Source organism: Cyclopterus lumpus, chromosome 25, assembly GCF_009769545.1.
Source record: "Cyclopterus lumpus isolate fCycLum1 chromosome 25, fCycLum1.pri, whole genome shotgun sequence".
In the NCBI taxonomy this organism is placed as follows: Eukaryota; Metazoa; Chordata; class Actinopteri; order Perciformes; family Cyclopteridae; genus Cyclopterus; species Cyclopterus lumpus.
Genome location: NC_046990.1, coordinates 7992104 through 8012565, shown reverse-complemented (window position 1 = coordinate 8012565; position 20462 = coordinate 7992104). Strand labels below are relative to the sequence as shown.

The 20462-nt window shown below is 41.0% G+C and overlaps 1 protein-coding gene across 1 annotated transcript in view; it reads right to left on the bottom strand.

The window, feature by feature from the left end:
- Positions 1-20434, bottom strand: part of enpp2 (ectonucleotide pyrophosphatase/phosphodiesterase 2) — a 21842-nt gene extending 1408 nt beyond the window's left edge. Inside the window, exons 1-24 of the mRNA XM_034528912.1 lie at positions 20331-20434; positions 19599-19704; positions 16305-16460; positions 14640-14765; positions 14468-14528; positions 14251-14348; positions 14007-14086; positions 13563-13682; positions 13027-13082; positions 11469-11534; positions 10852-10924; positions 10630-10738; positions 10381-10506; positions 9680-9711; positions 9201-9328; positions 7084-7159; positions 6769-6856; positions 6404-6573; positions 4729-4774; positions 4350-4489; positions 3415-3550; positions 2436-2513; positions 2103-2235; positions 1216-1369 (exon numbers count right to left, since the gene is read on the bottom strand). Coding sequence (XP_034384803.1) covers positions 1216-1369; positions 2103-2235; positions 2436-2513; positions 3415-3550; positions 4350-4489; positions 4729-4774; positions 6404-6573; positions 6769-6856; positions 7084-7159; positions 9201-9328; positions 9680-9711; positions 10381-10506; positions 10630-10738; positions 10852-10924; positions 11469-11534; positions 13027-13082; positions 13563-13682; positions 14007-14086; positions 14251-14348; positions 14468-14528; positions 14640-14765; positions 16305-16460; positions 19599-19704; positions 20331-20348 — 2376 coding nt within the window. The 5' untranslated portion in view covers positions 20349-20434. The remainder of the gene's footprint in view (positions 1-1215; positions 1370-2102; positions 2236-2435; positions 2514-3414; positions 3551-4349; positions 4490-4728; positions 4775-6403; positions 6574-6768; positions 6857-7083; positions 7160-9200; positions 9329-9679; positions 9712-10380; positions 10507-10629; positions 10739-10851; positions 10925-11468; positions 11535-13026; positions 13083-13562; positions 13683-14006; positions 14087-14250; positions 14349-14467; positions 14529-14639; positions 14766-16304; positions 16461-19598; positions 19705-20330) is intronic.
- Positions 20435-20462: the final 28 nt, after the last annotated feature.

Here is a 20462-nt window from a genome sequence, read left to right as displayed (position 1 = left end):
TTTTGCAACCAGTGAATGGACGGTCTATTTGACTCTAAGGGGACCATCATTTGCTGAATGAACATCACGCTGTATTGAAGAAGACTTAAAACTAGCGATTGAGACCATAAGCTAATGTTTACAATGTTTACTGAGGGACTAAATCAAGTGAGAAGTAGAGTCATTTATATAGTCTTCTATACAACCAGACTTCTTTTTGCAACCAGAGGAGTCGCCCCCTGATGGTCATTAAAAAGAATGCAGGATTAAGACGCTACAGCAATGGTTTCTGATACAAACTGGAACCACGGGGAAACATCTAGCCTGTTTCTGTCTAAAATTGTTAAATAGACGTACCAATAGCTAACTTATTAACATGTTGTATCTTGTTTGTTCGATCATCACACAAACAAATGAGAAAAACAATGAGAAGTTTTAGTGGAAATTAGGCTGCGTTCACACAAAATCAGGCGTTGAGGCAATTAGCCCAGGGCTGTGTGGCCTTCATGGCCCATTCATGGCTGGGTTTCACAGCACTGGAATGCGGGTTATGCGATTGGCCACAGCGTGTTGTATTTCTCCAAAAGTTGATAACTCAACTCATTTAGGAAAAAGTGATGTAATATGTTAAAAATCTATAAAGATATGCTATGCAAAATTTTCGACTTAAAATGTAGGTAAATAATAGCTATTTTCTATTCTATACCGAGCTAGACTAATATATATACCCATTTGTGTCATAAAAAATATGGCATCGATACATATCAAAACTGAATATTGGAAACGGTTTCAATACCTATTTTCCGCAGCGGTACAAGGAAAGTGCTTTCTGCTCTCTTCTCTACAACAGCGAGTTGATGCTATTTCACTTTTAATCTGAATCTAAAAATGTATGCCCTAAATGTTTCTCAATGGTGTCAAATATCGATATTTTTATTAGTATTGTTTTGAAGATCGAAATTTCAGCATCGTGGCAAGAATAATGTCTAACCCAGAATTTGAAGTGTCCTAATATGGATTCATCAGTATTTCAATCATCATATTTTGGTGTTCATGTTGTTCCCCATCTTTATTGTCATACATCATTTAGGATAGTGTCTATGCTGTCCTTACTTAGGATTCCTAACTTGGGGAATCCCTAAATAAGGACAGTTTTGTAATTGCTAATATCTATCTTTACTATATGTATGTATATGAGTGTTATTCAAATGTTGTGATGCATTTAAAGTTCCTTACGTTGCAGGTCTCGTCATTGCTGGCTCTGTGCGGCAGGATGAAGGCTGCGCTGCTGAGCGGGCCGCTACACGAGTCTGCAGCCTGTGTGAAGTCTAAGCAACTGGTCAGAACCACAAAGAAGTGCGTGGGCACAGGTGTCACCCCACTTACGTACCTGCAATAACAAAAAGACTCAACTTGTTTCATTTGTAACAAACGGAGAAACGTTTAGTCAGAAATCAAAAGTAAATTCTCCTACTTTTTTCTATAAACAATGCCCAGTGCGGTCAGGAGAGGCAGGTGAGGGAACGCCTCATAGAATAGGTAGTGTATTCAGGTATGTGTAGAACCTAATTAGTCTGATTGATTGGTCTCTGCCTCAATGAAGGGGGAGTGTTTATGCTTGTTTGCGTATTTAAAACAAAGAAAACATAAGGAGGAATTTTACAACAAAGTCATGGACATTTTTGTCCAGAAGGATAGATGAATGGACTTCCTTTACAAGTAAAGGTAGGACGATGCAGTAAGTATATATATATATATATATATATATATATATATATATATATATATATATATAGCCTATTTTTATATGTATTGAATGAGTATGAATTGTGTAATTGCGATGAAAAGCACAACTATAAATTGGTGGAATCAATACCATACCATACCTATGTGTGTGTAAAGATTGCTGATATGAAATATGAAAAACAACCAGTAATCAATGTGCAAGCTGCCAACTGAATGGTGATTTAAGATACTCTATCGGGTTCATATATTTGTAAATCTGACTTTGAAAGAGTCAGCGCCTCACCAGCCACGAACCGCGCGTCACTGTGACCAGCATGCATTTAAACTTAATGTGTATTGAAGCTGAATCAGAAGTGGAGGAAAAAGAATGCTCTTACTCTTTTATCTTGTCGGCGGAGTCCCTGACGCCATCGTAGTCGTAGTCAAATATGGGTCCAGTGAGCACGTTGACTCCATTTCTCTCAGTGGCGTATTTCTTCACTAGCACTCTCTGGAAGTAACTCCATATTCCTGGGAGAGAAAGGTAGAAGAGAGGGGAAAGAACAAAAGTGAGAGAATGAAACGGGGACGATGGGATGGGAGGTGATAGAAGATACAAAACAATCAGCACTGATTTGGATTTTATTTCTTCAAATTCGCAATAAGCAAGGTTCCAACGGGACTCCGAGCATCTGGCCCTTGAAGAAACTTGGAATCCCTGATCGACTTACTCTTGAATGCAGGATACATGGGGACGGTGTTGGTGATGAGGACGGCGTCATATTTTTTGTCCATGGTTGTGGAGAATTCTGCCAATAATGAAAAAACAGAACATGATTAACCAGTCCAATTGCAGTTTAAATCCACATCCGTCCAAAATTACATGACGCCATAATTTCCAACTAAACATTTGAGTGAAATTGTAATAATTAGCATATGAATTCTTGAGCCCTTGCCAAAAATAATGAGGTCAAATGTCTTTGACCACTAAGTTACAATCAGTTCATCCTTCAGTCAGAAAATCTCTCCTGAGATAATGCCTACGGCCACGGCTGTCGCCAATCATAACATTTATTTCAGGTGCAGGTGTTGTTAGATATCAGTAATAGAGTTAGTAAGTAAATCTGTTATTATAATGGATAGGAATGATAAGCAAAAATATGAAAATAAGACCCAAACTGTAAATATGAGCATAAGATCTACGAGTGTCTTTGTTTAAAACATAAAATAATATAACATATCAAAGTAACTATTGATTATTTCAACAATCAACTAACGGATGTTTTATTAAAAAATAAATACAGATTAACCATTAACGAAATATCCATCTTATTATCTCCGACAGGAGACCATGTATATGTTAGTGTGTGTGTGTGTGTGTGTGTGTGTGTGTGTGCGCTCTGTGTCGCTCTGTCCACGGCGAGCCTCGCACACTACTGGACCCATCAGCCTCATCATTGTTGTGCTCACTTATGACCGAAAGGACCTCTCATGGTGGAAGTGATCACACTTTTTGAAAACAAGTTTCATTGACTTAAATTCTATTCGGCAAATGTCGATAAAAAATATTTATTCTATGACGTTTCTATGGAGCATCGACATTGCATTTTTACTTGCGTATTATTGAGAAAATTGCTGACAACAACGGAGATCTGCCCTCTAATGAGTGCACCTTTTTATTTTTGTTCAGAGTTGAAGTGGTAAACTCACGTGGTGGGTACAGGAAGGCGTAGGTGATCTGTTTCTCTGCTCTGTAGTTGGTACATGACTGACTGTAGGCTGGAGGGACTCTGGTATCAGGTCTCACACAGTTGGACAGGGCTTCAGGAAGAGGGGATACTTCTACCTAGAGGAGGACACACACACACACGCACACACACACACACGCACACGCACACAGGACAGAGGTCAGAGCTCAGCTGGCTCTAGTTTAAACTATCGGTGGTTTTCAGTTGTCTTGTGGATGAGAAGGGTGATATCTGGATCAAAAGAAGTTTTTATTTTTGAATTTTTTTGTACAATTAACAGCGATGTGATTGGACGCCATGAGGACAGAGGGCGTTTGTGAAGTTTGGCCTTTGTAGCTTCGAGCCATGTCCACTGCTCTCGAAATATACTCTTAAAACATGCCAGCAAGAGACAGATAATAAAGCAAATGACACACGGCTTAAATTACTGCTATGATTGGCTGATGCGAATGTATATAACCCCAGAAAATAAATAATTATGAATCAAGTGCGAAAAGGTTAAAGGTACATACGCTATTTCACCGTCTTTGGCAGTGTACTGAGATATAAAGAAAGTTCAGAGAAGCAAGGAGAGTGTATCCAGGACATAATAATCCTACAAATTCCTCTAGACCCAGATTTTCATACAGCTAATTCTCACATTAGAAATATTTTCTTTTTTGGCCTAAAAAGTTATTGCTGTAATGGGAAAAAGGTTTGTTGGCCCAGTATGAATAAATAGGTTTAGCTACGACTCTGTCCTTACATATGCTATCAGGGGCAACCAAAACAATTCTTTCCCAGCTTCATACGTTAACTAGAGGGGACAGACTTAGCCCATATGATGGAAGAGAGACAGAATATACTATATGTAGCCCTCTGCAACATCCAAAATCCAGAGCACAGGATGACGAGTACCTGTCTGCCGACGGCGTACGATGTCCAGAGAGGCATCGAGAGCGCCTCGCTGTAGCCGCTGATGTAGTCACTGTGGTGGAGGATGGAGTACTTGGTACGGAAGAGAACAGCAGGTCGCCCATACGGCAAGTTCCTGCTGTCTGATAGGGCAGGAGCAGGGCGGACACACAGACACACAGACACACACACACACACACAGGTGTGGACACATTTACAAATCTAATAATAACGAAGTGAAAGAACAGCAACATCTGACGGCGACGGGGGATGTATCTACAGTATGTGTTTACTCGGTACACTGGGGCCTAATTTACTGCATTTTTACAATTTAAACAAGTTTACTAAAATTAAATTTTCAGTAACATCGTGATTGACTGACCATCCATAGCTTGCCTCAGTCGCTGGTTTAACTCCTCCACTTTGTTCTGTAAGAGACAGAGCCAGAGTGACTCCAGGTTATAGCCTCGTACAAGGGTCACTTTCAAACCTCTCTGGCCCCTACTTTTTACACGCAACTGCAAAAAGATCGGAGATTGAAACAATCTCTTGAGATCTTCAGAGGAATCACAAACACAGTATCAAGTGCAACGCTGCAGAGAAGGGCTGGCTCTCACTACACTTTCAATCCAAGCTATTCAGGATGTAGATCTAAAAAATACACAGACCGAAAAGGGTGTCAAATGTGTTAGACCTCGATGGAATGAGAGGTTGCCTTTTTGTTGGCACGTTATCTACAGATTGTGTTTGAACGGCTTGACTTGGAGGTGAACTGAGTCCAGCTCTGCAGCAGAAAGCAAAGATGCAACACGGTTGTTTCAGTTATTAAAGGAAGCTGAATAGAGGGCCGTGGTTACACTTTCTTAATGTGACTTTTGAGATCAGATGCGACAGACCGGCACCGTGCCTGATCGGATATAATTTAGCGTCTTTAAAACGATGGATGAACTCATTTCATTTCCTGTAATGCAGCCAAGTTCAGCTCTCGGAGCGCCCAGACCTTGCTGTTAATGTCCGGGCCACGATCGGATGACAAAAGTCACATTGAAAAGAGAAGCGTAACCACGTCCGAAGACACAACAAAGCAATCAGGTACTTAGATACTTTTTTTTACAAGTCAAACAGGCTCATTCACACACTCACAAATAATGAATTAACAGTGGTTGTTAGGCCAATGCACGTTAATCTTTTTACAGGTCTGCTGCGTAAAAAGACAACTTTAACTGCATTTCAAAAGCAAAACGGAAAAGAAATACATAAAATACATACAGTGGTTCTTTACTTGAGTGGTCTTATGGTGAAACAGTCAAGAAAAGGAGAAGTGGTTGTGGTGGTTAAACTTTGTGAGGGTCCAATTTGGCCTGGTGAAATCAATTAAGCATCATATAATTCCTAATTGACTGTGCAGCTCTCTCACAGAGGAGAGCGCCGTGACATAAGGTGCAACCCCAAGAGGTCATGATAAACGGGTAACTTTTTGAAAACATGCTAATTGGCAGTTTTACTTACATTTAAGTATTTTATTGTTTCTATACTCTATAAGATAATAACTGAAAGATTTATGGTTACCACAGCAAAACTGCCTTGTTGCATGGACTCAGAAAGTTGCCCTTGCATCTTTATCTTTATCCACAATTGATGCAAACATGCAATAGATACCAAAAGTATCCATGTATCCCTGAGTGCAACATGCCAAAGTTATACGACAATATGCTTATGGACATTCACTCTCATTAACATCAGACCAAAATAAACTGCTTTCGTGGTGTTTTCAGTGATCGCTTTAGTTTAGAAATCCTAAGTTAAGTTTCACACTTAAAGGATAACTCCAGTATATTACAACTTTCATGTTATTTTTGTAATTGTACTCATTATAGCCTTAGGGGCACATTGAAGGATATCCTCTATGTCTGCAAAGTTCAGATGGATTTTGATATCCCTGTTATCACTAATCTAAGTGAGCTTGACAGACAAGCCAATCCCCTAAAAACTGGTATTCCTTTCAGCAGTGGGCAGGAAGCCGGGTCTGGGTCCGCCACCGAGTCATCATGGCTGACCTTATCTTCGCAGCTGCAGCCCAGATCGTCCGTTCCTGCAGAACCAAGACCAGAGGCTGCTGGCCTGGAAAGCTCCTCTGGCATGGTGGGCTTGTAGGGGGGGCTTCTCAGCAGGTGATTCAGACTGCCATGGGTTCCATTATTGGGAGCTGGTTTCAGACCCAGAAGATCTGAGGAGCGAGAGAAGTCAGTTTCATGTCAGCCAAAAGAATTAGTGGAGGCTGTCACACATACAACACCACTTATGTAGTGACTCGTCTACTCACATGTTCATTCAAACACATTTTGGCTAGTCCAAGATGACTCGAATCATAGACATGCACTCAGACCCAAGCACAGAAGGAATAAAAGAGGAAATGCCTTACCACACATGACATTATAAAGTTCAATGTTTTCAAAGGCTGGAACTTTAGTCTTGAATTTAAATGTTGGTCCGTACCCCAAGAAAATAGTCTGAAAATGAGAGTTGATGGCACAAGTAATGAACAACCGTGAGTATCAGAGTGACCAGATGAGAATGGGAGGAACTGGGAACAGAGCGGAGTAAGGGGTGGCCGTAGCCTCCAGTAGATTACATTCAGTGTCCCAAAATTCCAAAATTCTCCAGTGATTAAATCACTGTTTTAGATTGAAGACCTAATACTTGTGTACTCTGGCTGACTGTAGATTATCAAGAGTACCTGCATGCTGTTGATTTTATTGTCATATCCATGGTCACCAGCGAAGCCACAGTGCCTCTTCCCTTCAGGAACTTTCCTGTAATGAACAATATGAATCAATCAATCAGAACTTGGTTGTCTATGTGTAGTAGACCAGGGCAGTGTCAACCGGCAAAGGCTATGAATTTTTTATATCAATGCTTTTCATTCTTACATTGATCATATGTTACAAAACCTGGCTGGAAGGTTCAGAATATTGTGTAATATGACTCTTTTGCAGCAAAAGTTTAAATATTGCATACCACACCAATGTTGTGTTGTACCGCTGGTATTTGCTACTCAGCTATAACATGGTGTTCATTTAGTAATTATGGTCCCACTTAGAGTAAAATAGACCTTAACGAAGGCTATGCTTTAGGGCGGGCTAACTTGTGATTGACAGGTCTTAACCACGCCGTTGTCCGGTTTTACAGTTGTCCATGTTTTTCGTCCACACAGGTTTTTACGGATTAAACCGTGGTGTTAAATACAGCTGAACTGCAGCACGTCGTCAGTATTCACCTACTTTAGCCCTCGGCCCAAGGACAAGCACTCCTTCACACAACCCAAGCCACATTCCTCTAATTGAAAAACAGCCACTTTTAACTAAGTGTCCATTAAAACACTACTTCCAGTTATACACCTTAATATATGCGTGTGCATGTGTGGATGTGCGTCTAGGCGGTGAAGCCTCAAGCATGTTAAACATGTAAATGACTAGCTGAGAAAAAGGGTTTCATTTGGTAAACAGATAGTTGATTTGGTATTCATGCAGACATTGACTTACGTACTGTTAAGTGTGTGTGTGTTGGTCTGTCTGTGTGTGTGTGTGTGTCTGTGTGTGTATATGTATGTGTAAATGCTCAAACACTCTGCCAATTAACCCGTCTGTCTATCTGAGCTGCTCTGAAACCTCAAAGATGTCTTTCATTTAGACAGAATGGAGATATCCCACGGTTCACCAAGCCAAGACAGCTCCATGCAAAGAGGCCGTTACTCTTACCATCCATCTGTCTGTGTGTGTGTGAGTGTGTGTGTGTGTGTGTGTGAACCCTCTGCGGATGATTGACAGGATTGTCGGCCAAATGATGGATGGACTCAAACAGATGAAACTGCACCGCTGTGTCAACATCATAGTGTACACACACACATACACACACACACACACACACACACACACACACACAACAAGGTGCTTGTTTTCTCTTGATGACCTCATGGTTTACTTTGTCACTGAATCCCTGCAGTAAGACCTTTTCGCTGCTCTACATCAAACGCCCGTCAGAGTACATTTTAGCACGTCATTAACGTTTCAGCACATGAGTGTGGCTCAGAACGGGACATCCTAAAACTTTACAGCTATACACGTGTTAATGATACGTCGATAGCAGCCCACGTTAGCATAAGATGTGTTTTTTTTTTTAAGTAAAGCAAGATGTGCAGTAAAAAGCCTCCCTGATGGGTGGGCTGAAAAACGCCACGTATAGTTACACCAACTGCACAGAACATTAGAGCACTTCCAGCAACAAATTACAACTAAATTAGTTAGATCTTCTGGAGAAATTCAGATCATCTAAAAGAAATTTAAAAATCTAACTTATCTATTAATTATTAAAAAATGAATAAGTTAGAAGAAGCACATTTATATGCATGTATTCAGTGCAAATAGTAAGTCACTGACTCCTGCAGTATTTATATGAAGTGTGTGCGTCCTGGTTTAGCGGAGGTATGGATCTAAGAAGAAGGAGTGAAAGATGCAAAGGATTAATATGAAACCTCATCGTGAACTTCATGAAAGGTTCCAATAACACATATTTTAAGTTGGGGTCTCATGTTATATCGTTACAGGTCAAAGGTGTAAAGAGAGAGATATCTCAGCCCACATGTCTGGGTTTCAGTCACTCACATCTTCAATGGATGTCTTTGTGTGCGCTCAGTGAACTTCCGCCAGGAGATTATGTATTCAGTCTTGTGTGACTGTTATATATTAACATACATCATTGACCGCTGACTATTCATTACACTTATTGGGCATATTGAAAGGAGTTTCTTTTTCTTTCTGGTAAACATCTGATGTTTGTATCGGGGCGGTTCTGTACCTGGCTACATGCCACTTCCTCTCCACCAGCAGGTGAATCTCTTCGATGCGCCGGTTGTTGGCGTAGTGGAGTCTCTTAGGCAGGTGCTGCTTCAAGTACGGCTTAAAGTGCTGGTCTGCCTTCTTACACTGGAACCAAAAAAACAATCATTGGTATTTTGCTCCAATATCACAAGAATAAGACCCTACCTCTATTTAAAAGATGCCTTCGTATTTTGTGGTCTAGATTAATGCACTCTATATTGGATTACCTCTAAAAAAAGAGGTACATCTTGAACCAATACTAGCATCAATACACTGACATTGAGGATGGACTTTTAAATGATTTTACTTAAAAGCTCAAAACGAATATTCATAATTTTGATTTCAATTATTTTGTATTATGTAATAAAAGGTGCTCTATAAATAAAATTGTATTTCTATTATAAAAATTAACCTTCACAGAAGTTTGAGTATTTTTCATGCAAGCCTAATACTTACTGTTAGATTTGCAACAACAGCCTTTGGGTCATCTGAAATAAAGAACAATGGTCAGAGTAGTGAAAACTGTAAAGTACAACAAAGCAACATACTGTTCCGTATATCTTAATATTGTTAAAAATAATTCATGAAATTCAACTGATACAGATAAGTATCACTCCAATTACAAGGTCTGCATGAAGGTTCAACATTCGTGTTTCATTTTGTTTACTTATTACAGTTAAATGATTATAGAAAAGGGACTTTAAGATACATCCTTTTATCACTAAATACTTAGAAAATACTTTCCATAGACCAAAAAGAACACATTTTCGCCATGTTCTAAGAAATTAAAATGTATAAAACAGGCTATGAATGATTTTTTATAATAGATATAATAATAATAATAATAATAATAATAATAATAATAATAATAATAATAATAATAATAGATATCACCATCAAACTTCCCCAGATGATTACTTAAATTAAGACAATACTTTTTGGTACTACAAGTTTTCTGAAATGTTATGTACATAAACAAAGTAGTGAAAGAAATACCTAAATGTGTATTTTGGATGTTTTCTTTCTACTAATCGAAAAGAAGACATGTTATGGAAGCAAAATAGCCCAAAAATATTGTATGAAGAAGCAATGCTTTGCCTGTAGGAAAAAAAAGAACATTACATAAAATTCTATATTACGAGCTTGTCTCTTCTCACATTTAGGGTTGTTGGTGTATCTTGAGCGTATTCTGCCAAGAGACCCGGGGACGAGGATGATGTCATCAACGTTGGTCATGTAGTTGCTGAGGAACTCGGTGCGATCACAGTGCGCCTCTTCCATACCTGAGAACAACAGGGAACGAGTGGCTTGCTGGTGAAACCTAGAATGAAGTGAATGGGATATTGCCTCTGTATCTAAGGCGAGTGTGTGTGTGTGTGTGTGTGTGTGTGTGTGTGTCTCTGTACCATGATCCCCCACCAGGATGATGTTGACACAGCGGTGCAGTTTCATCTGTTTGAGTCCATCCATCATTTGGCCGACTATCCTGTCAATCATCCGCAGAGGGTTGTTCAACTGAAACACAGAAGGGAAGTGAGAACCCACTGTGTGTGTGTGTGTGTGTGTTTTGAACGCACAGATACCCACCCTCCCACACACACACACACACACACACACAGACTACTCACTTCTGTGCTCATGGGCCCCACTTTGTGTCCGTATGTGTCTGGTTGTTCAGAGTGCATGGCGTAAATGTAGGGCCTGAAACAAAAAGATGGAGACGTACTTGTGGTAGTTGTGGTGATAGTACTAATCAACAACAAACAGGTGCTTTAAAGTGCATCACTTGCAGTGGTGAAGACAAAGTCAATAAACTCACATACAGCATTTTCTGTACAACTTTGAGATTCCACTTTACTTGAATATATTACTATTGTACATACTTCTACTCCACTACATTTCTTTGGAATGGAAATCCACCACTCTAAGGAGGTGGTATAGAGGCACGAGTCAGCGTGGGATTTACAGTCAGTGAACGTCTCATTAGCCATGATATGTGCTGCACATCGTTAATAGATGTACGAAACAGGATTAGCCCTCACGGAACTTAAACCTTCCATTCCCGATTTGAGTCTAACTTTATTTGACTATTTTCGGTTCAAATAAGTCATCATCATATTCAGACATCCAGCTGTGCGACGTTACAGAACTACAAACAACTAATGGGATACGGTGAAACGTACCCCAAATGACAGGAAGATGAAAGACAAATGTGAGACGGACACAAAAAACAAACAGATTTCACCTCTCCCCTCCAGGGAGGTGGAGCCACTGCAGCATGGTCAGCATTCGCCTCTCCAAAGGGATAGCACTGGAACACAAACACACAGAGCAACATGTTAACAAGCCACGGCATGAACACAGAACTTTAGTGATAGACTCCGATTCAGGTGTCCTTCATGACCCATTAAACCATTAAACTCCAAACTGTTCCCACTGACTCACAAAGTAGAACAGACTTGGAGCCCTTTCAACTGTTTAAAGTGTCTGAAAGTCAAAAGGCTGCCTGCGAAGTTATGAGGCCACCGACCAAGACGCTGGCTGTCAAACAGTCCACAGCTGTCAACTATCAAACCCTGGACTGAGGCCATGAGTAGGGCTTGATGCACCAGGTGGATGAGGAGGTGTCTGTCTGTCTCCCTCTTCTCATGCTCACTTTCTTCCTCACGCACCTCTTGTCAGTGCCAAGTGCAAGGAAAGCCCTGTAAACTGCATGCTCCAGCCCTGACGCTTACATAGGGGCTGCAACCTCGGCTCACAGAGGAACCCTGCGTAGTGTAAACAGGCCCATTTGCCCAAATTGCTGTGAAAACAGCCCCCCGCCCCCCGCTCCATCAAAGCCGTCTCTGTGCCGATTAAATGTGGGCTCCTTTTCCACACACAGGCTACAGGTTTTTACCAGCATGCACTCGTGACTTCCTTTGGGAACTTTCCCACACACATAATTTACATTTCCTGAAATATTAGTTATAAGAAAAAAGCAAATGCAGTGGTTTTTAAGGTACATTAACACCATAACATCAGGTTTCACAGGTATGAGGACACTGATGTTGCCACGTGATTGGCCGATATGTCTCATGGTTGTAAAGCTTCCAATATCAATACAGGCCAGAGAGCAAATGTTTGGCAATTTATTCAATGTGTTCTTACCTGGTGCCGTAGAACATAAATGTCAACAAAGAGTGCATTCAGTATATTATACAAGCTGACATTGGACTCCCTCTGAGTTTTGTTTACAACGCCTGATTCACTTACCAGGCAACGTGCAACATGTTTTAAATGCCAAAGACAACTATTCCAGATTATTAGGGTCAGATATATATTAAATATATATAAATATTAAGAATAAAGTTGAAATACCATTTTGAGAATAAAGAAACAATTTCAAGAATAAACTTGAAATTTGAATGAATCAAACTACTAGAACTTCGACTTTATTCTGTGCATGGCTCTAATACTCCCGAGTACCATACAAAATAGCTCAGACCACAGAGAGCAGAGTTTAAAAGTACCGTATGAAAAACTGCGTCAGAAGCATTAAATTTTGCTGGCTAAGCAGCTGGGAGGCACAGAGAGGAGAGGCTGTCTTTTCAAAGCATCTACCCAGCTGTAATTCCCAAGTATTAATAAGGGAAAATAATACTACAAAAGTATTGAAAAGCAAAGGTCATATACTTTAAAATCGTGAAAGATTGTCCTTTTGGACATCCGGGGCTGATGCAGAGCACCAACACATTGGACTGAAAGGGCAAGGCCGGGAAATGCATTCAGAAAATCAATTAGAGCTGCAAATGTAGACTCACACAGGCCAGAAGAAGGTGGCAGCCTTCACTCCCTGTTTAAGCGCTGTAATCCAGATCTAGGAGAGAAACAGTGCAGTCCTATTATTTTATCATATATATTTTAGGAGGATGCTATCGGAGTGGACAACAAAACCATACAGTAGGTTGGTTTTCTTCGGTTTGTCAACTATTTTGGAAGACACTGGTGAAGCCTAGTTGGTTAGCGGTGCGTCCTGACTTAGTATTCTGTTATATAAAATCTTAACGCAGGTTTGTTCTTTAAGTAAAACCACTAAAGCAAAACCCTAAAAGGTTTCAGACTACCTAGTGTCAACGCTTTGGTCTTGCCAGAAATAAAAGTAATCCCAAACCAGATTTCATGTTAACATCTGTTATTAATCACTGGATTATAAAGTTGTGATGTTGTTAGATCTGAGTCCCACTCCCACTGTGGGTGTCTTTGTTTGCCTCTGATCTGTGTATGTCAGCTCACTAATAAAATACAATCATAGTGTTGATGAACTACAGATGGAGAGAAGAGAAGAGACTGTACTTACCGGCTGTCCTCCCCACCAGCGATGATTGAGCTTCTCTCGGCCTCTCAGGGTGAAGGTGGCATCAAACATGGGGTCATGCATGGAGTTGCCGATGATACCGTGAGACTCTGGGTAGAGACCCTGACAACGAGTAACACTGAGATTATGCTAAGGCCAATAACATGCGTTACTCCATAACTGTATTTAATTGGTCTTCTTTTCTCAGTTTTGCCTTCAAAATATTTAAAAGCTAGAGTTGGTAACCTTTATAAAAAAAATAGCTTTTTGTCATTTTTACATTAGCAAGCCTCAGTTTTACTTTGTGCTCAACGCTAATGCTAGCAGGCCATTTTAAGATACAGCTGGCTGAGATTAATGCCTGTGAACACTGAAGTAAATGTATGTTTTTATCACAACAACAACTGACAACCCGATCATTGATAGCAACATGCTGCTGTGCCATACCGTAGCCAGTGAGTAGAGGTTGGGGAAGGTTTTTGAGGGGTAAACAGGCCTCATGTATGGTGCATGGGTTCCACATGTTCCTGAAAGGGAAAACAGAGCAAAGGAAATCCCGATATTAGCACCCATGAAGAGTACCAAATCGTCTGTCAATGCTCTCGGCTGCATAAATAACCACATCGACAGAGTCTTCCCTCTTACAGCTTTTAAAAAAAACACCTTTCTCTTACTCCCATCCAGGTCTTACTCAGTTTCTCGATGTTGGGGAGGACTGTGTTTCCTCTCTTCACATAAGAAGCTCTAAATCCATCCACTGACAGCATGATGAGTGGCGGGCGCACAAACCTGAACCACACACACCACAACAGAGGAAGATCAAAATGCTGTTATATGAAATCAAATTAGAGTTCTGAGCAAATAATTTAGTTATGTATATATATACACACACATTCATTTAAACGTACCCAGCAGGGCATTGAAATGTCTTGATCTCTTCACACTCGTCTTGCAGCCATGAAGTGTCCCCTAAAAGAACACAATATGTTGGGGGTCATGATGAGACATATGTCCTGAAAAGAAAACCCGATCAATAACATGCAACTCATTGTATCCAGTTTAATATTTCAAATGGCAAACCTTTGCACAGTGTCTTGTAGTTGGTACAACAGTCTCCTCTGGCCAGACAGTCATCGGAGCAGTGGCAGGCATGTTGTTCATTCCGAGTCTCCCCACACCGATCTTTGCTGCACTCGTAACCCCCCTCTGTGTACAGGAACGTGGAAGGATGTTCACATGACAGGATCAGAGCAGCGTCTGGCAGTCTGTCTGAGGTCAACTGTTGTATAGCGTAAGCTATTGTAAGATGGTTTATTGAGTTTCTTTGTAGCAAAATGTTCAGAGTGAATTTGAGTTCCCTCTGGTAAACAGTTGCATATGTCTAGGGCTTTTATTGTGAAATGGAAAGTGGATCTGGTCTGCGTGGCCTTTGTCATGGTTGCTATAAAAGGAGCTATAAAGTTTACCGTCCTGGTTCGAACTACGGTGCCTCAGGGTTGTTTTGCACTACAGTGTATAGTTTTGATTATGTCCGTTCCACACTATATTTTCTGGTGCCAAAACACGTTGCTTTATCTTTCATGAATATTTGTGTTAAAGTACAAAAACAACATTTTGAAAAAAAGTATTAAAAGTAAAAGTACTTGATATAGAAAATGGGGTGAACATTTGTTTTTAAATGTCATATAATTGGAATACTGTTACTGATGTGTGTGTGTGTGTGTGTGTGTGTGTGTGTGTGTGTGTGTGTGTGTGTGTGTGTGTGTGTGTGTGTGTGTGTGTGTGTGTGTAGGACAGTTGTAGAGAAGCTAATTAGTACAGAACATGACTAAAGGTATTTAGAGTCCCTTTCCTCTGACATCAAACACAGGCCAAGAATCTGGGAGTCATTTTCTTTCTTTCAAATCACAGCACAATGTCTATTCCTGTCCTTTCCTGTCGTGCTCTCTCTCTCTCTAAAAAAACAACAAAAAGAAGCTAGGTAGTGTAGAGTTGTAATAGGTTATTTTGATTTGCACATGCACATAAAGATAGTCTTATGTTTTATATTAATACATAATGGAAGTATGATAATTAATAGTGAAATATTGGTTAAAATAGTTTGCAGAAATATGTTGTAAGGCATGAGATTATCATAATCTATTATTGTGACTGTTGATAAATGTATGCATTATAATTGTATGATGCATGAGAATGAATGATAGTCTATAAGTTAGATGTTGTTAAAATTGACAGCGGAGTGGGAACCCGTGACGTTTAATGCTGAAGGCAAGATGAGAGGTTTTATTCTGAAAAGAAACTCTTTGTCTTGACCGGAAGTGTGACGTTTGACCCCGTGATCTTTGAAGTGGCCTTAAGCCAACCAAAGGTGATGTATGTTTAACCCGACGAATTACTAACATTTAAAGGTGTTAAAGGCGTGACTGAATACTTATAAAAGGGATTTGTACTGAGGGAAACGTGCTCTTTTTACTTTTCTTTCGGCTTGAGTTGACCAGACAGCTCCCTACTTCACGAGAGAAAGTGATTTAGTCTGTGGAAGTCTGTTCAACCGGCCCTCACGATCGTGAACGTATTCTTTTGTCTGGTACTTTTTGCCATTAAATCTTGTTAATTTTAAACCTATCGAATCCTGATTTTTCCTTAAAGCCCGAGGCGTCCAGTATACACAGCTCACCTTCTCCCTTACAGTAGGAAGGAAAAACAAACAAATCAGAACACAAGAAGTGGATGGTGATTGAGTACCTGTCCGAAGGCAGAGCTGATCGAAGTCATAGCAGCAGCCGTTGAAGGTCTTGCACAGGTTGTCACAGCGGCAGTTTGGCGGCTCCAGCTCAACCAGCTCGAAACACCTGCTCCTGCAGGAGCCGGAGGTTGGCGCGTACTGAGACGCAGAGCGAGCTGACGGGGATGAACACAGATTCAATGAGTGGACACTTCAATGTTATCTGTGCTTTTTTGTGCTGTGAACGGTTGCTGAAGGCGGTTTGAAGGTCAATACGCAGAAAAGATTCCCTGCATTAGTAGTCTACGGGGTCAGATCAGTCTCAATAATTGCAAATGCAAACAGAACAATTCACAAATATATAAAATGTACAAATGCACACAGAAGGGTTTACAAATAAATTAGACTCACAAATGCACGCAGAACGATTCACAAATACATCACAATGACACAATGCCGATTTATATAAATGTAAAAGAAAAATCACAAATATATTTCTGCATTTCTATGTGGATCTTTCTATTTGTTTGTGGATTTGTACGTATTTATGCCTTTATTTTGAACGCTTAAGACATTTTTGCTGTGACTTTAAACCACCATCCCTGGTTTTGGTAAAGCTCCCACACAGTGACCACAAATGTGGTCGAATTCAACACTTTTCACAGTTCCAAAACATTAACAGTGAACTGGAGGGATATTTTGGCATTTGGCCATTTGGCCATTTGGCCAGTCTATAGCTAAATAATGCATATTGTCAAAAAAATGAATGAATGGCTGCACTGTTCAAATGTCTATCAACCAGTACAAATCTGCAAACAGAAACACTTTATAAGTAGAACATACTACTTTGTCAAAAGCAACAAATGTGGTCAAAAATTCCACATGTATTTCATAATAACTGGTAATAACTGTGACAAAGGTAAGCCATGTGCCAAACTCAACAGTTACTAAACTTTAACTCCTCTCTTGAGACCCAAACTGTGGTAATTATATCTCACTATGTGGACAGGTTTCCTCAGACATAATAACACTCTTGTCCACAGTGGACGGGAGCCCGGGTGTGGAACCCAAACCGCATTGTGAGAACCCCCCTTGGCTTAACTGAAGACATCCTGGAGATCTGAGAGTGAGTGAACTTTTTGCTACATCTCTAACAACACGCTCTTTGTTCACTCACAGAAAAAAAAAAACCTTGCTCACAGAGAAAGTCAGGGGATGCAAACGGGAGTTAGACAACACGGCGCGCTTGTGGACTTATGTTGGTGTGTGTGTTTCTTTATGCAAGTGCATATGGAGTGTATGTGAAGGAACCGAGGCTTTACACTTTGAATAATTTATGCTGCCCAGCTAGTTGGCGCGGCAGTGTGGACTCAGAGCGTGTTGCAGCATCAATACCCTCTTTGCTGCAAGAGACTCACTCTGAGGACTCCAGGTCAAAGGTGAAAACCCTGGATGCCTTTTTTTTTTTGTCCAGTAGAGCACATACAACGTCCTCTTGGCTCAAAGATTTCAAATTTATCAGCAGAATGTGAAGAGGTTACTGTATTGATGTTCTGTCAAAGATGTCTAAGTATTGTGTTGCGGAGATATCTACTGGAATGCTAACCAGCTAGCCCCGGCTCGTCCTGTCTTGTAATACTGCTTGTACCTGGAGAGGCGATAGTGAGTCACTGTGGCGTCCAGTCTGCCCTCAGTCCAATTTGAGAGGACGAAGAAGTAGCGCTGACCCGAGGACTTGAAGTTACAGGGTCTGTGTACGCTGTGAACATTTGTTTAATAGAGTATATCCAAAGTCCCATATTTTAGTTTTGTCCTCCTTGCCACGATGAATCTAGACAGTCTGGTAGACGGGCCTTCAATAACAGTTAGCAGTGCGCTTGGTTTTCTCGTTTCTGCCACTTTGGATTTAATCCAATACACAAACTGTCAAAACTTACAAGGACTGTAAAGCCTGCAGTAAAGCTAGTAAGTTGATTATTTCTTTTAGTGATCAAATGGGCATTCCCAAAGTCAACAATGAGCTTTTACACTCTTTTCAGCAATTAAAGTCCAGAATTTGACAATCTAAGCAAACCTCTGCCTCCTTATGCCGAGAGGGTTTGAGAATCTGAGGCCTCTTAATATTGGCCCAAGGTAGAGCAACACAAACACTCTCTCTCCTCCTAAAAAACAACAACACACTGGCTGCCCAATCACAGCCTCGCAGAGTCACAGAGATCTGTTGTAACGCCCCCCCACCACCACCACATACTCTCTGCTCGCTTATTTAATATGCTCTGGCAGACGCTTCATATAGAAAACAACCTGAGCAGGAGACATTGCTCTGGAGCGGCTGGTGTGGTAAGTAAGTTCTCATGTCGTCCGTGAGGAGAGTGACCTCGGGGACAGGACGGGGGGGACGGGGGGGGGGGGGGGGGACGCGTGTCACTCCGGTGGACGACGGGGTGACTGATTGCTCTTGAAGCTCACAGAGTTCAAGATTTACTCTGGTTTAAAAATAAGTTGTTTTCTGCGTGTGTCTTGGACTTGGAGCTTCAGGCATGTCCCACGAACACTTGGCCAAGATACATTAACGCAGGTCCAAAGTACACTTCACATGGCCGGTGCAGACACTTTGGCAGCAACATTTTTTGTGACTTCACTGAACACAGTTCTGAGGGGCTCACTGCAACTATGCATTGTTCTTATTCATTGGACCGCAAATAACCACACACTACTTGTGTAGTGTGTGGGTGTGTGGCTAACAATTATTTTCATTATTGCAGAATCAATTCATTGTTCAATTAATCTCGTCCAACCTGTCCAATGGTTCTGTCCAACCTTTTTTTTCTGTTAAAAAAACGAAAGAAATTAATGATAGTAACCTGAATATATTTGGGTTTTGGACTGTTGGTTAGACAGAATAAGTAAATTAAAGAGTGGTTGTTTCGCCATGAATTGAGTGAGAACATTTAAATAATCTTAAAATGATTAAGAGTGTTGGAAAAAGGGAAACACGCTATTTTTTCACAATATTTTTTGCCTGCGCCTTCGCGGCTCTATATACGATTACAACGTTAAAGTCTGAAGGGGTGCATAACTTTATGAACGCCTGGAGGGAAGGAAACACCTATTTGGAGGAAATTATAGCACACCAAAAGAAAAACGACTGTTTCCCAGGTTCCCACTTGAGTCGGTTTCCTGTAGGGGCCTTTTCTCTTGCTTTCTATCCACAAGGAGGTCAGAGATCAGGGTCTGTTGCAAAACAGCCACCCTGACGGTGGGAGGTCACCACACCACCCCCACCATGCAGCAACAAGGTCGGCGGCACTCACACTCTGATCTGGCGGAAGTCCCGTCCTCTCCGGAGCGTCTGTGCCGGTCGTAGACAAAACCACGACACACGTCGGTGCCACACAGGACGGACAGGATCCAAACAAACTGAGACAACGACAACAACAACAACAACAACAACAACACATATTACATCATAATTTCCATTTATTGTGCTGCTGGTCATGAGATCTGTTCTCCATTAGAGTTAATGACTAAACAGAAACAACAGCGTGAGAGCATTATGCATTATTTTTATTCCTGATTATGATGTACAAGCTACAATTTGCTGTACTTTTGATTGGCTTTACATTTGGTGTGATTATTGCAAAAATGCTCTTTTCAAAAGTGCGTTCGACATTCAAATATAACAGTGGGGACGGAGCTCTGCCTCTCTTGGCATCGGTCTAACACAGGTCATGTTGTGGCTGCATTGTCTCGATGACCTGTCCAGACTGGTGCGGCGCAGAGTGAAAAGGGACCACCCGCATGCGCATAACTATCGCCTTCTATCGTTTGGCTCTACAATTGTTCTGCAAATGCTTAGCAGCAGGAAGGGAAGATAATGGATGGGGGATAAAAAGCTTAGAAAACTGGTTAAATGTCCTTTCGGCCACAATAAATTACTTAAACTACCAAAAACACACGCGTTAAATGCGTGTAATTGCGCACGGATTTACGCACAGCGACGTCTAAAACTCCCCGCAGCTCAAACTTGCGGACTCCTACCGTACCAGTTTCTGAAGCAACATGTTCCTCCTCTGGGCTGAGCGTAGTCCTGTGCTGTAGGTCGGAGAGTGAGAGATGCTGACTCCAGGGCCGAGAGGACCACCGGAGAGGAGGACCGTTGAAGGGAACAGGAAGGA